Source organism: Chionomys nivalis, chromosome 11 (assembly GCF_950005125.1).
Source record: "Chionomys nivalis chromosome 11, mChiNiv1.1, whole genome shotgun sequence".
Classification (NCBI taxonomy): domain Eukaryota; kingdom Metazoa; phylum Chordata; class Mammalia; order Rodentia; family Cricetidae; genus Chionomys; species Chionomys nivalis.
Genome location: NC_080096.1, coordinates 7,236,806 through 7,250,088, shown reverse-complemented (window position 1 = coordinate 7,250,088; position 13,283 = coordinate 7,236,806). Strand labels below are relative to the sequence as shown.

Sequence of the window (13,283 nt, the reverse complement as noted above, 5' to 3'; positions counted from 1 at the left end):
TTTTTTTTTTTTTTTTTTTTTTTTTGAGACAGGGTTTCTCTATGTAACCATCCTAACTGTCCTGGAACTCTGAAGACCAGGCTGGCCTCGAGCTCAGAGAACTGCCTGCTCCTCTGCTTCCCAAGTGTTGGAATTAAAGGTGCGCACCACTACCTGGCTTGAACATTATTCTTAAAGTTCTAGATAATAAAATAAAACAAAAAATAAGCTGGGCATAGTGATGAAGAAGAGCAGCTGGAAGGGAGGAGGAAGAGGAGGGAAGAGGTAGACAGAGGAGGAAGAGGAGAGAAAAGGTAGAGGAAGGAGGAGGAGAGAAGAGGTAGAGGAAGGAGGAGGAGAGAAGAGGTAGAGGAAGGAGGAAGAGGAGAGAAGAGGTAGAGGGAGGAGGAGGGAAGAGGTAGAGGAAGGAGGAAGAGGAGGGAAGAGGTAGAGGAAGGAGGAGGAGAGAAGAGGTAGAGGAAGGAGGAAGAGGAGGGAAGAGGTAGAGGAAGGAGGAGGAGAGAAGAGGTAGAGGAAGGAGGAGGAGGAGGGAAGAGGTAGAGGAAGGAGGAGGAGGGAAGAGGTAGAGGGAGGAGGAGGGAAGAGGTAGAGGGAGGAGGAGGGAAGAGGTAGAGGGAGGAGGAGGAGGGAAGAGGTAGAGGAAGGAAGAGGAGGGAAGAGGTAGAGGAAGGAGGAGGAGGGAAGAGGTAGAGGAAGGAGGAAGAGGGAAGAGGTAGAGGAAGGAGGAGGAGGGAAGAGGTAGAGGAAGGAGGAGGAGGGAAGAGGTAGAGGGAGGAGGAGGAGGGAAGAGGTAGAGGAAGGAGGAGGAGGGAAGAGGTAGAGGGAGGAGGAGGAGGGAAGAGGTAGAGGGAGGAGGAGGAGGGAAGAGGTAGAGGGAGGAGGAGCTTAAACTGGAAAAGCAAAAGCACAGTTGCTTTTTCGCAGATGATACTATCGTCTACAGAAACCATGAGGAGTCTACAAAAGGTTACCAAAATGCAAACCAGGGGTTTATTTATTTATTTGAAGATTTATTTATTTATTTATTTATTTATTTATTTATTTATTTATTTATTATGTATACAATGTTCTGCCTCCATGGATGCCTACAGGCCAGAAGAGAGCCCCAGATCTCACTCCAGATGGTTGTGAGCCACCATATGAGTACTCGGAATTAAACTCAGGACCTCTGGAAAAGCAGTCAGTGTTCTTAACCTCTGAGCCATCTCTCCAGCCCCCGAAAACCAGGTTTAACAAGGTTGCAGACACATGGCCAATACACAAACCCACAATTTCACTTTATATACTAGCATTAAATAATTGTAAAGAAATGAAAACTGAACATGGTGGCACACGGGAGCATGACAGTCATATCTAAGGCCAGCATGTGTAGCTGGAATTCTCTTTGGGGCAGCACCCAGCTCCCAAATAAAGACACGGAGACTTGTTATCAATTATGAATGCTCGGCCTTAGCTTAGGCTTGTCCCACAAGCTCTTTTAACTTAATTTAACCTATTTTTATTCATCTATGTTTTTGTCTCAGGGCTTTTTATCTTTCATTCTATATGGCCTACTTTCCTGCTTCCTCTGTGTCTGGCTGGCTGGTTGGTCCCTGGCATCTCCCTGGTGTCTCTTTTTCTTTCTTCCCCAAGCCTAAATTCCTCTTCCTACTTACCCTCCCTACCTGGAAGTTCCACCTATACCTCCTCCCTTGCTATCAGTTGAACATCTTTTTATTAGACCAATCAGGTGCCTTAGGTAAGGTAAGGTAAAGCTGCAACACATCTTTACATAATTAAACAAATACAACACATTTTTGCATAGTTAAACAAATATTCCAAAGAAAGCACAGCCTACATAGGAGGAGGCCCTGTGTCAAAACCAAAAAAAAAAAAAAAAAAAAAAAACCTATAAATACAGTAGCATTCTCAATAGAATATATTTAAAGAAATTTAATCAAGCCAGGCAGTGGTGGTGCACATCTTTATTCCCAGCACTTGGGAGGCAGAAGCAGGTGGATCTCTGTGAGTTCAAGGCCAGACTGGTCTACAGAGTGAGTTCCAGGACTGTTACACAGAGAAACCCTGTCTCAGAATAAGAGAGAGAGAGAGAGAGAGAGAGAGAGAGAGAGAGAGAGAGAGAGAGAGAGAGAGAAATTTAATCAAATGTGTCCATGACCTACACACTTAAAACTATAAGACACTACTGAGAAAAGCCAAAAGATCTGAGTAGGTGTCGACATGCTTAAATGGGAAGGTCACAAAGAAATGATTGTTCTCTTCAAATGACCTGTGGGCTATACTCAGTCCCCATTATTCCCAGCAAGCTCTTATGTAAGACTTTTTTAAAGGATACCTTGGGGGGATGGGGGGTGGAGAGAGGTGAGCCGCTGTAGTCCAGGCTGGCCTTGAATTCAAACAATCCTCCTGCCTCAGTCTCCTGTAATCTGGGGTTTTATGGAGGAGTTATTGCACCGGACTAGAACTATAAAATTTACCCCTAGAGGATGAAGAGATGGCTCAGTCATTAGAGTACTGATTATGTAAGCGTGAGGACCCGAACATGGATCCCAGACACCCAGGTAAAAGTCAGCTGTGGCAGCGCATCTGTAATCCCAGCACTAGGGCAAGTGCACAGCTAGTTTTGTCAATCAGTGAGCTTTAGGTTCAACAGCCCTATCCCCCAAAAATAAAAACAGAGCCAGACATATGGCATTCGCCTTTACTCCCACACTCAGGAGGTGCATACAGGCAAGCTGTATCCAAGGCCAGCCTGGTCTACATAGGAAGTTCCAGAACAGCCAGAGCTACATAGAGTCCCTGTCTGTCTCAAAACAAACAAGCAAACAAAAACAAAACCACAAAAGTGGAGAACAACAGAGGAAAACACCTGATATCAACCTCTGGCCTCCACATACACACAAACAGGCACACAGATATAGACACACAAGTTACCAGGAGACCCAAGGCTGGATCATAACTTTACAGCAAAGCCTTTACCATCCCCATACCAATAAACAAACAAACAAAATCAAATCAACATAAAGACACAAAGGACCAAAACTTAGACCATCTGCTTGTTGCACCACAAGACCCAGCCATACATTTTTTAAGACTGAGGACTTGGCAGATAGCTTAGGGGTAAGAGCACCTGCACACAGAATGAGGTCCTGACTTCGGATCCCCAACACCAATGTAAAAGGCAAACATGGACCTATAACTGGGTATATGCAGAGTCAGGAGACTCACTGGAGCTTACTAGCCAGCCTAGCTCAAAATAAAACAAAACACCAGCAAGCTCCAGGTTCAGTGAGAGCCATTGGCTCAGGGTGATAAACCAGAACACTGATGCCTTTCTCTGGCCTCAACACACACGACTGGAGCAGTTGTGAGCTCACGACCACCTCTAACTGCAATTCCAGGGTATCCAACACCCTCTCCTGGCCTCATGGGCATGTGCACACAAGGGCACACTCACACACAGACACAACTACATATACACATGAATAAAATCAAGGTGCTGGCTGGCCACTCAGGAGGCAGAGGCAGGCAGAGCTCTGTGAGTTTAAAAGTAGCCTGTTCTAAATAGTGAATTCCAGGACAGCCAGGGCTACATAGTGAGACCCTGTCTTCGTCCACCCCAAAAAAAAAATGGGGGTGGGGGGAGGCGAGCAGCTGGAGGTCTAGGTGGCTCCGTGGTTAAGAGCATTTGCTGCTCTTGCAGAAGACCAGGCTCCACTGCCTGCACCCAAGGGTGGTCACAACCATCCATAACTCCAGATCTAGGGAATCTGATGCCCTCTTCTGACATCCAAGGGTACCAGTCTATATGCGGTTCACAAAACACATGCAGGCAAAACATTCATAAACATAAAGTAAATAAATCTAAAAAACATTTAATTAAAGGAAAATATCTTTAAAAAAAGTTACAGAAGCCGGGCGGTGGTGGCGCACGCCTTTAATCCCAGCACTCGGGAGGCAGAGGCAGGAGGATCTCTGTGAGTTCGAGGCCAGCCTGGTCTACAAGAGCTAGTTCCAGGACCAGCACCAAAGCTACAGAGAAACCCTGTCTCGAAAAACTGAAAAAAAAAAAAAAAAAAAAAAGTTACAGAGTTCAAAACAGTGTGTATTTGCAATAGGCTTATAGATACACAGAATAGAATCCACAAATTCACCTTTGTGCATACTTAAAACAATTTGATTTTTAACAATGGTAGAGATAATTTAAAGGGACTCTTATCAACAAATGGCACTGGAACGAGGACACCACAAACAAAAGTGAACCTTAACACAATTAACACGTACAACCAGCCTCAGCATTAGTCAGCACAAGTAAATGGAAGCCATGAAGCAGTCCCACCGCACACTCAGTAGAAAGGTTAAAATCAGAGAGACAGGCAATACCACGTGCTGCTATGCGTGTGCACCAACCAAAGCTCTCAGACACTGTGGGGGATGAAAGACATAACACAGGTTTGCACACAAAGCTAAATACACACTGACCACATGACCTAGCAATTCCACTCAGGAGAATTTACCAAAATTCTGAAAATGTCCTTACACACTCTACATGAATATTATAGCTTTAAGCTAGCATCCAGGCTGTGGATTCTAGGACCACATCCTAAATGACCCCAGATTCCTACCTGCTGACATGTGTCCCCTTTTGTGTTCCTTCCCCTAGATTATGGGTGGAATCTGTGACTTGCTCCTGCCAAGAGGAGGCCAAAGAGGACAGGATGCATGTAATTACATTAATGTGGGCAAGATACAAGACTATGATTTCCTTTAATCCATGCACTCTGAAGGCATAGACAACTGGATCTCTGGGAGGTCAAGACCAGCTTGATCTACAAAGCAAGTTCCAGGACAACCAGGGCTACATAACAGAAAGATCCTAGTCAAAAAATACGTAAATAGCCGGGCGGTGGTGGCGCACACCTTTAATCCCAGCACTCGGGAGGCAGAGGCAAGCGGATCTCTGTGAGTTCGAGGCCAGCCTGGTCTACAAAGGGAGTTCCAGGACAGGCTCCAAAGCTACAGAGAAACCCTGTCTCGAAAAACAAAAACAAAAACAAAAAAAAAAAAATACGTAAATAGATAAAAGAAAAAATATGTTGTTTTGAACCTGTCAAGTTTGTGTAGTACCGTTACAGAACAATAGAAAACTAACGCAACCCAAATGCCCATGAGCTAGCGTACACGGTGAACTATGCCTTAGTAGTAAGTTGGAGGGGCTGGAGAGATAGTCCTGAGGACAAGAACATACTGTTCTTGCAGAGGACCTGAATGTGGTTCCCATAAGCCACATAAGTAGCTCATAACCACTTGTTTTTTTTTTTGTTTTTTTGGTTTTTTTTTTTTTTTGGTTTTTCGAGACAGGGTTTCTTTGTGGCTTTGGAGCCTGTCCTGGAACTAGCTCTTGTAGAACAGGCTGGTCTCGAACTCACAGAGATCCGCCTGCCTCTGCCTCCCGAGTGCTGGGATTAAAGGCGTGCGCCACCACCGCCCGGCTTCATAACCACTTGTAATTCTGGGTCCTGGAGGCCTGATGCCCGAGACTCCACAGGTACCTGCACTAACATATGCACACACACAATTTAAAAAATAAAACACCACCAGGCAGTGGTGGCGTACGCCTTTAATCCCAGCACTCATAAAGCAGGAGGATCTCTGTGAGTTTGAGGTCAGCCTGGTCTAAGGAACGAGTTCCAGGACAGGCTCCAAAGCTACAGAGAAACCCTGTCTCAGGGGACGGGGGAGAGGGGATTTAATTAATTAAATAAAACACCAAAAATAAATTAAAAAAAAAAAACTAGCAAAATTATAAAGAAAGCCACTCAGAAAATTACCTTACAACTGGGCATAGTGGTGCACGCCTTTAATCCCGGCACTCGGGAGGCAGAGGCAGTGAAGTTCAGTGAGTTCAAGGCCAGCCTGGTCTACAAAACGAGTTCTAGGACAGCCAGGACTGTGACACAGAGAAGTCCTGTCTTGGGGACCCCTACATAGCGATATGATAGTCACTACCTTAACCAAACAACCAAACTTATCCCCAACAATAAAAAGACTGTGTCACATGACTCCAGAGACAAGTCAAGAGAACATAATTTATATATTTATATATAATAAAAGTATATGTAATATACTTTTACATACAGACTACAAAAACTAGACTTTGCCATCATGAAAGAGCAAGTAGAATCTGCTGGCACCAACACTGGCACTTGTCATGGGCCATCATGGCATCTTTTCAATTTTCAAGAGAAATTACTTCAAAACGAAGAAAAAACAGCTTCACTAAAGCAGGGGTCAACATACAAAACCACACAGCAAAGGCTGTGAGGAGGCTTACAGAAAGCCCTCCACCATCTACGAGTACAGATCCAGAAGGATCGAGGGAATAACAATGTGCAACACTTGTGTCAGGTACATAAGTGACCCCTTCATCTTCAGAGCAACCCTGAGATAGCCACTAGCCTTTTTCTACTTTACCAAGGCAGGCAGAGGATGGGAAGTTAGGTAACTGGCCAGCTCTCACGGCTGGTGCCTACTGGCGAGATTACCAGGCCAGGGAGATAAGCTTTAGCACCTTACACTGCCTCACAGGCAAAGAGGGTTCTTCACCACCAGAAACCAGAGACGATACCACGAGTCCAACTAAGGAACTTTCTTAGAGGAAAACGCTGGTGCAGTCCCACAGGTCTATAAACCATGCCGTCAGGCCCAGGGGATTACTCAACAGCCATTTCCGTACCTCTCTGCCCACATGAAGAAATGCCAGGCAAATGCGGTGCGCACTGGCTCTCCTGAAATGCACGCTTAAGTAGGCTTGAGAGAGGACTCAATGGCTAAGAAAGCCTAGGTTTCAGTTCCCAGCACCCATAAACGGACACAGGCCCGTAATCCCAGCACTGAGAAGTTCAACCCCTAGGACCCACATAAACAGACACAGGCCCATAATCCCAGGACCAGAGATACAAAGATAGAAGGCTTGCTAGGGCTCACTGGCCAGCCAGTCTAGCCAAGCCATAAGTTAAAGGTTCAGTGAGAGACCCTGCCTCAAAAAAATAAGGTAGAAAAAGTAAATAAAAAAGGTAGAGAGTGTGGGCTACAGAGGGCTTGGCAGCTACATCAGGAGCTGCTCTTCGAGGACACGGACTTGACCCTCAGCTTCCACATGGGGCCTCAGCACAGCTCCAACTCCACTTCCAGGGGTAAGAAGCTCTTCTAACACCTGAGGCGATAAGACACACACACTGCACAGACAAAACACCATGCACATACATAAAGAGCAACTGAGGAACACATCTAACTGACCTCTAGACTAGTCTGAGAAAGACAGCTTGACCTCTGACCTACACACACACACACACCCCACCCCACCCCCACACACACTCTCTCTCTCTTTCAAAATATAACAGCTGGGCATAGTGGCTTTTAATCTCATTTTAATAAACGCTTTTAATCTCAGCACTCAGGAGGTGGAGCCAAGTGGAGCTTGAAACCAGCCTGGTCTACATAGTGAGTTCCAGGCCAACTCACGGCTACAGAGTTAAGACTATGTCTCAAAAAAACAATTAATTGGTTAACTAATTAATGAAAAGATTTTTCTTTTTTTTAAAATATTTATTTATTTATTATGTATACGATATTCTGTCTGTGTGTATGTCTGCAGGCCAGAAGAGAGCCAGACCTCAATCCAGATGGTTGTGAGCCACCATGTGGTTGCCGGCAATTGAACTCAGGACCTTTGGAAGAGCAGGCAATGCTCTTAACTGCTGAGCCATCTCTCCAGCCCCCAAGATTTTCTAATTAAAATTGAGGCTGGGAGTGTAGCTCAGTAGGTAGAAGGTCCTATCTCAGTCTCTATCACCAACAGCTTGGTGGCACATGCATGAAGTCTCACTTGTTTTAAAGTGTGTATTTGCAGCTTGTTGTTAGTGACAGAGCACGACAGAAAGCTCAACTTTTTCCTCAGGCTGCCAGCACATTATGATGCAATCCCGTCTCTATCAGCTTTGGAAAGGAGGGCAAAGGAGCAGCAGAGCTCAAACCAAACAAGCGCTGCCAAACCCTAGAGACCTTGGACCCTTCCAGGCCAGCCTGGTCTACAAAGCAAGTTCCAGTTCAGCCGGGACAGTTACACAGAGAAAAGAGAAACCCTGTCTCAAAAAACCCGAGAGAGAGAGAGAGAGAGAGAGAGAGAGAGAGAGAGAGAGAGAGAGAGAGAGAGCTTAGCTACTACCTTCCACCCACATGTACAAGAGGGAAACCCCAGAAACAAAGGAAACCCTTCCTTAAGCACCCCAAGGGTTCCAAGTGTTAGTGGCCTTCGTAAAATTGCAAAGTGTCTTGGAGGAGGCAGAAACTGTGGGCGCATTTCAATCCCATTCCTAAGCAGTTCAAGAAAATCCAGGCACCGAGGTAGTTGATCAAACTAGGTGGGGCAACACCAGGAAGGGAGACCCCTCTTTCAGACACCCCAGAGTCCAGAACCCTGGGCAGTGAGGAGTCCAGAATCAATTAGGAGTTCCTGTTTCTGTTTTACAGCACCCACATCGGCCTGAATTACACATACCACTAACAGAGGCCGGTCTAAGTGTCCAACTCCTTTAAGTGGGATCCCTCTGATTGGCTTATCACCAGCAGTAAGACAACAAGAAATATAAGTGCTAGCCCTCTGCCTAGGAAGGAAGTGAAATGCTGGTGAGTGGCTGAAAACTCTCAAAGGTGCTTGAGCCTCCCAGGGCATGTGTTTTTCTTTTCAGGTCTATCCTAATTAAATTTAAACATAGATGGCCAACTAAAGGAATCCCACACAGTGCGGGCTGAAATCAAGGCTCAGTGGGGCACAGGATTTAGGGCCCCGTTGCAAAACCCTGCCACCCACTTCTGCACTTTGCAAAGGGCGGACAAGAGTTAGCTAAAAAGCACTACTCGGTGGCCAAAGAGATGGCTCAGCAGGTAAAGGCATTTGCTGCCAGGCCGGAGGACTTGAGTCCCATCTTCGCCATTCACAAGGTGGAAGGAGAGGAACGAGGAACGACTCCCGCAAAGTTGCCCTCCGACTTCCCCCAGTGCCACGGCTTGCGCATATTCACAGAAATAAAACAAAATTTAAAAGTAAACATTGCCTGACTTCTGCAATGACAACGTTCAAGCAGTAAGTGGGCTGTCCCTTAACTTCGCTCCTCATCCCAAGCCTCCTGGGCATCATGACCTCCCCACCGCAGAAGCCCAAGCAGCAACCCTGCCCATAACCGAAGCGGGGTTTGCTCCCGTCTACAGGTGAAGAACTCGGAGGGGAGTCCTCGGCCAGAAAACCGAACCGAGAAGCAGAGAAGCGCGGGTTGGGTCAGCCAAAAGCTCGGTTGCGTTTGTTATTGACACTCCGTCCCACTCTCCACGAACGCACAGAGAGCGAAGAAGTCCTCGGAGCGACCCTCCAAGTTGGCAAGGGAGCCCCCAGGGGACCGAAGACCAAGATGCCGCCACTGGAGGGGCCGCGGCGGCGGGAGGGGAGTCGTCGGGCCCCTCCCCACGGGGGGGACAACCGGGTACCAGCTCCTGCCTTCCCCACCTCTCCTCCGGCAGGGCCCTCACATCAGTGCGCCGAGGACCCAGCCGGGGCCCGCCGTCCCCCACGACCAAGTCCAGCGGGCTACTAGGGGGCCTGAGGCCGCGGCCGAGACCCCAACTCCGGGATGTGAGGAGACAGGGGTCACCGGGGCAGGAGCCGGGCGCCGAGGACCCCAGAGGGGCGGGGCCCGGAGGAGAGACCACGTCGGGGGACCTCGGCTTCCAGGACTCGGGTCGCCACCCCAGTGCCAGCCGCGCGCCGAGCGCCGCGGCGGCCCCGGTCCCCGCCACTTGCGGCGGGGCAGTCCCACTCCCCTCACCTGGCTCGGCTGCTCTGCCTGCTCCGAGGACGCCATCTTTCTGAGACCTGACTAATCGACCGCCGCTGGCCCGAGTGTCTCCCGAGAGCGCTCGCTCTGGCTCTCCAGGCAAGACCAAAGTAGAAGGACCTGAGCCTGTCGATGTGGGCGGGCTCCGGGCAGAAAGGGTTGAGCCCGGTGTCAGGGTTACCTTGCAGTTTACAGGAAAGCCCATGGTCCCCGTTCTCTATTTCTAATAGGATATCTTTTCTTGTGGTTTTACATTGTTACTATGTTGACTTTGGGGTTTAGTCACATCCACTTTCAATTCCTTCCTCTCACTCTCGCCACATGGCCCACCGGGTTCCCTTCTTTTATTTATTTATTTATTTATTTATTTATTTATTTATTTATTTATTTTTATTTTTTATTTATTTATTTTAATTTTTTTTGGTTTTTCGAGACAGGGTTTCTCTGTGGCTTTGGAGCCTGTTCTGGAACTAGCTCTGTAGACCAGGCTGGTCTCGAACTCACAGAGATCCGCCTGCCTCTGCCTCCCTTTAATCCCAGCACGCCTTTAATCCCAGCACTCGGGAGGCAGAGGCAGGCGGATCTCTGTGAGTTCGAGACCAGCCTGGTCTAGAAGAGCTAGTTCCAGGACAGGAAGCAAAAAGAGCTACGGAGAAACCCTGTCTCGAAAATCAAAAATAAATAAATAAATAAATTTACATGTTTGGATATTTAAAGGGGATTTTCATTTGTTTTCGTTTTCTAGACAAGGCCTCATGTACTTCAAAATAGCCTCAAACTTCCTATGTAGCCCAGGATGGACTCCTGATCCTCCTGCCTCCACCTCCCGATGCTGAGATTACAGGTGTGCACCACACACACATTTTAATTCTTGAATTAAAACTCTCCCTATTCTCAGAGCACCGTGGTCACATTTAGGGACAATTATAGTAGCAATTGGAGTCCAAGATGTCAGCCACCAGGCAACTCTCTGATGGTTGAATCTCATTTAGGCAAGGCCATGGGACTACAAACCCAAGAATGTCTTCGGGTCCCAGAAAAACCACACCCTAACTTGGTCCCACCTCTTAAAGATAATTGGTCAACAAGGCTTCCCCGTCATAGGAATGCATGTGGGTTCCTGGGATGGTTTGTTTTTCACCTGTAGTGCATAAAATGTTTGGTCATGTAAGGGATATGAAAAACATGATTTTTTTTACTGTTTGTTTTGCATTCTTTGCAATCATTCACTCTAAAAATAGAATGTAACCACATTGTAATTCTTTTTTTTTTAAGATTTATTTATTTATTATGTACACAGTGTTCAGCCTCCATGTATGCCTGCAGGCCAGAAGAGGGCACCAGATCTCACTACAGATGGTTGTGAGTCACTACGTGGTTGCTGGGAATTGAACTCAGGACCTCCGGAAGAACAGTCTATGTTCTTAACCTCTGAGCCATCTCTCCAGCCCCCCACATTGTAATTCTTATATTGCCTGAAAAACTTCATTGGGATGTATAAACTGTAGGAAAAATGTATACAGTAGAAAAACACAGAAAGTGAAAGAACACGAAGAACATGAGAAGAGCAGAGACTAAAGGAGCAAGCCATCAAGAGAGTGCGCATTTCCTCTCCTAAACACCCCAGATAGAAGAGTCTAGTTTATGTCAGTTCTGTGTGGATTCCTCTCGAAGCCCTGTGCTGCGGCTGGAAGCTGACCCCTCAGACAGCAGTCATCCATAACCCATTGAATGACTAAAAATCACACACCCCACTCTTGGAAATGTGGCCATTGAGTTCTCTAGACTGCTTCCTGTTGTTTGTGGGCAAAGGCATCTTTAGAAAATCCTGAGAATGCCGGGCGGTGGTGGCGCACGCCTTTAATCCCAGCACTCGGGAGGCGGAGGCAGGCGAATCTCTGTGAGTTTGAAGCCAGCCTGGTCTACAAGAACTAGTTCCAGGGCAGGAACCAAAAGCTACGGAGAAACCCTGTCTCGAAAAACCAAAAGAAAAAAAAGAAAATCCTGAGAACATTGAGATAAAGGTCAAGTCCTGGGAAAACCAGTTGTAACTTTGTTGCCAAGTCTCAGAACTGTTCCCATACCCAGGGATCCGCATACAGGTCACATGTCACATACTTTCTTCTTGGTTCATTTCTTATGTCTGTAGTCAAGGTTTTCAGGGGATCTCCCCCAATCAAAACTGATCTCTATCAACCTTGAAAGAATCCACAGCCTTATGTTTCCTGTGAAATCAAAAGACTAACCTCTTCCCCAACTCAACACATTTTTTGAATTCCATTTTAAAGTTAAGGCATCCCTAAAATATCTAGACTGGTTTAATTCAGCAATCCTTTTTACAATCCCATGTCTCTCAGCAATTGCTGTTCACTGATCAGCAATCAAAAGATTCCAAGCCAAAACAGCTCCATACAGGACCCAGACTCCCTGTGTATTTCCCATCTTTATATCGCATTTTTCTTTTTATATTACTCTACTTTCTCTTTAAAGACTTTATTATTTGAAAACTACTTTTTTTCATTGACTGTCTATACCCATTTTTTTTTCTTTCTTGGCCTATGCACATTTTAAATACACTGTAATCTGTTTAGAGAGGGTTTTTTTTTTTTTTTTGCATCTAGACCTGTCTTTCCTGCATATCTCTAGCCTTTTCTTTTTCTTTTTCTTTTTTTTCTCTTTTCTTATTGGTTTTTCGAGACAGGGTTTCTCTGTGGTTTTGGAGCCTGTCCTGGAACTAGCTTTTGAGACAAGGTTTCTCTGTGTAGCTCTGGCTATTCTGTAACTCGCCCTTTAGAGCAGGCTGACCTTGAACTCACAGATCTGCCTACCTCTGCATCCTGAGTACTGGGATTAAAGGTTTGCACCATCATTGCCCGGCTGACAACTCTTAAATAAAACATAAGAACATGGCTAGCAATGTGTGGAACTGTGCTATCCTGGGTCCATCATACAGTGTTTCTTGCTTTTTTTGTTTATTAGTTTGTTTTTGTTTGTTTGTTTGTTTTTTAGTTTTTCGAGACAGGGTTTCTCTTTAGTTTTGCAACCTGTCCTGGAACTAGCTCTGTAGACTATCTCTGTAGGTCCAGATCCGCAGGCCTCTGCCTCCCTAGTACTGGGATTAAAGGCGTGTGCCACCACCACCAGGCATTACCATACAGTGTTTTAAAGAAGAGAAGGGAGGGGATGGCTGAGAAAGGGAGGAGAGAGGAAAGAAAAGAATTTAAAAAAGGAAAGCCAACAATCTCTCCCACTTTCCTGAGCTGAATCCCTGACCCCAACTTTGAACCCAGAAACCACAGGACTCCGGTAGTGCCCTGAAACGCACGAGATTAGCCAGCACTACATCTCCCGGCGTGCCTTTGTGTACGTCACTTGCTGTGGCGAGAACTACAT

At 46.4% G+C, this 13,283-nt stretch overlaps 1 protein-coding gene across 1 annotated transcript in view; it reads right to left on the bottom strand.

Moving 5' to 3' along the window:
• Positions 1 to 9,950, bottom strand: part of Pex14 (peroxisomal biogenesis factor 14) — a 148,873-nt gene extending 138,923 nt beyond the window's left edge. The window contains exon 1 of the mRNA XM_057783457.1: positions 9,882 to 9,950. Coding sequence (XP_057639440.1) covers positions 9,882 to 9,917 — 36 coding nt within the window. The 5' untranslated portion in view covers positions 9,918 to 9,950. The remainder of the gene's footprint in view (positions 1 to 9,881) is intronic.
• Positions 9,951 to 13,283: the final 3,333 nt, after the last annotated feature.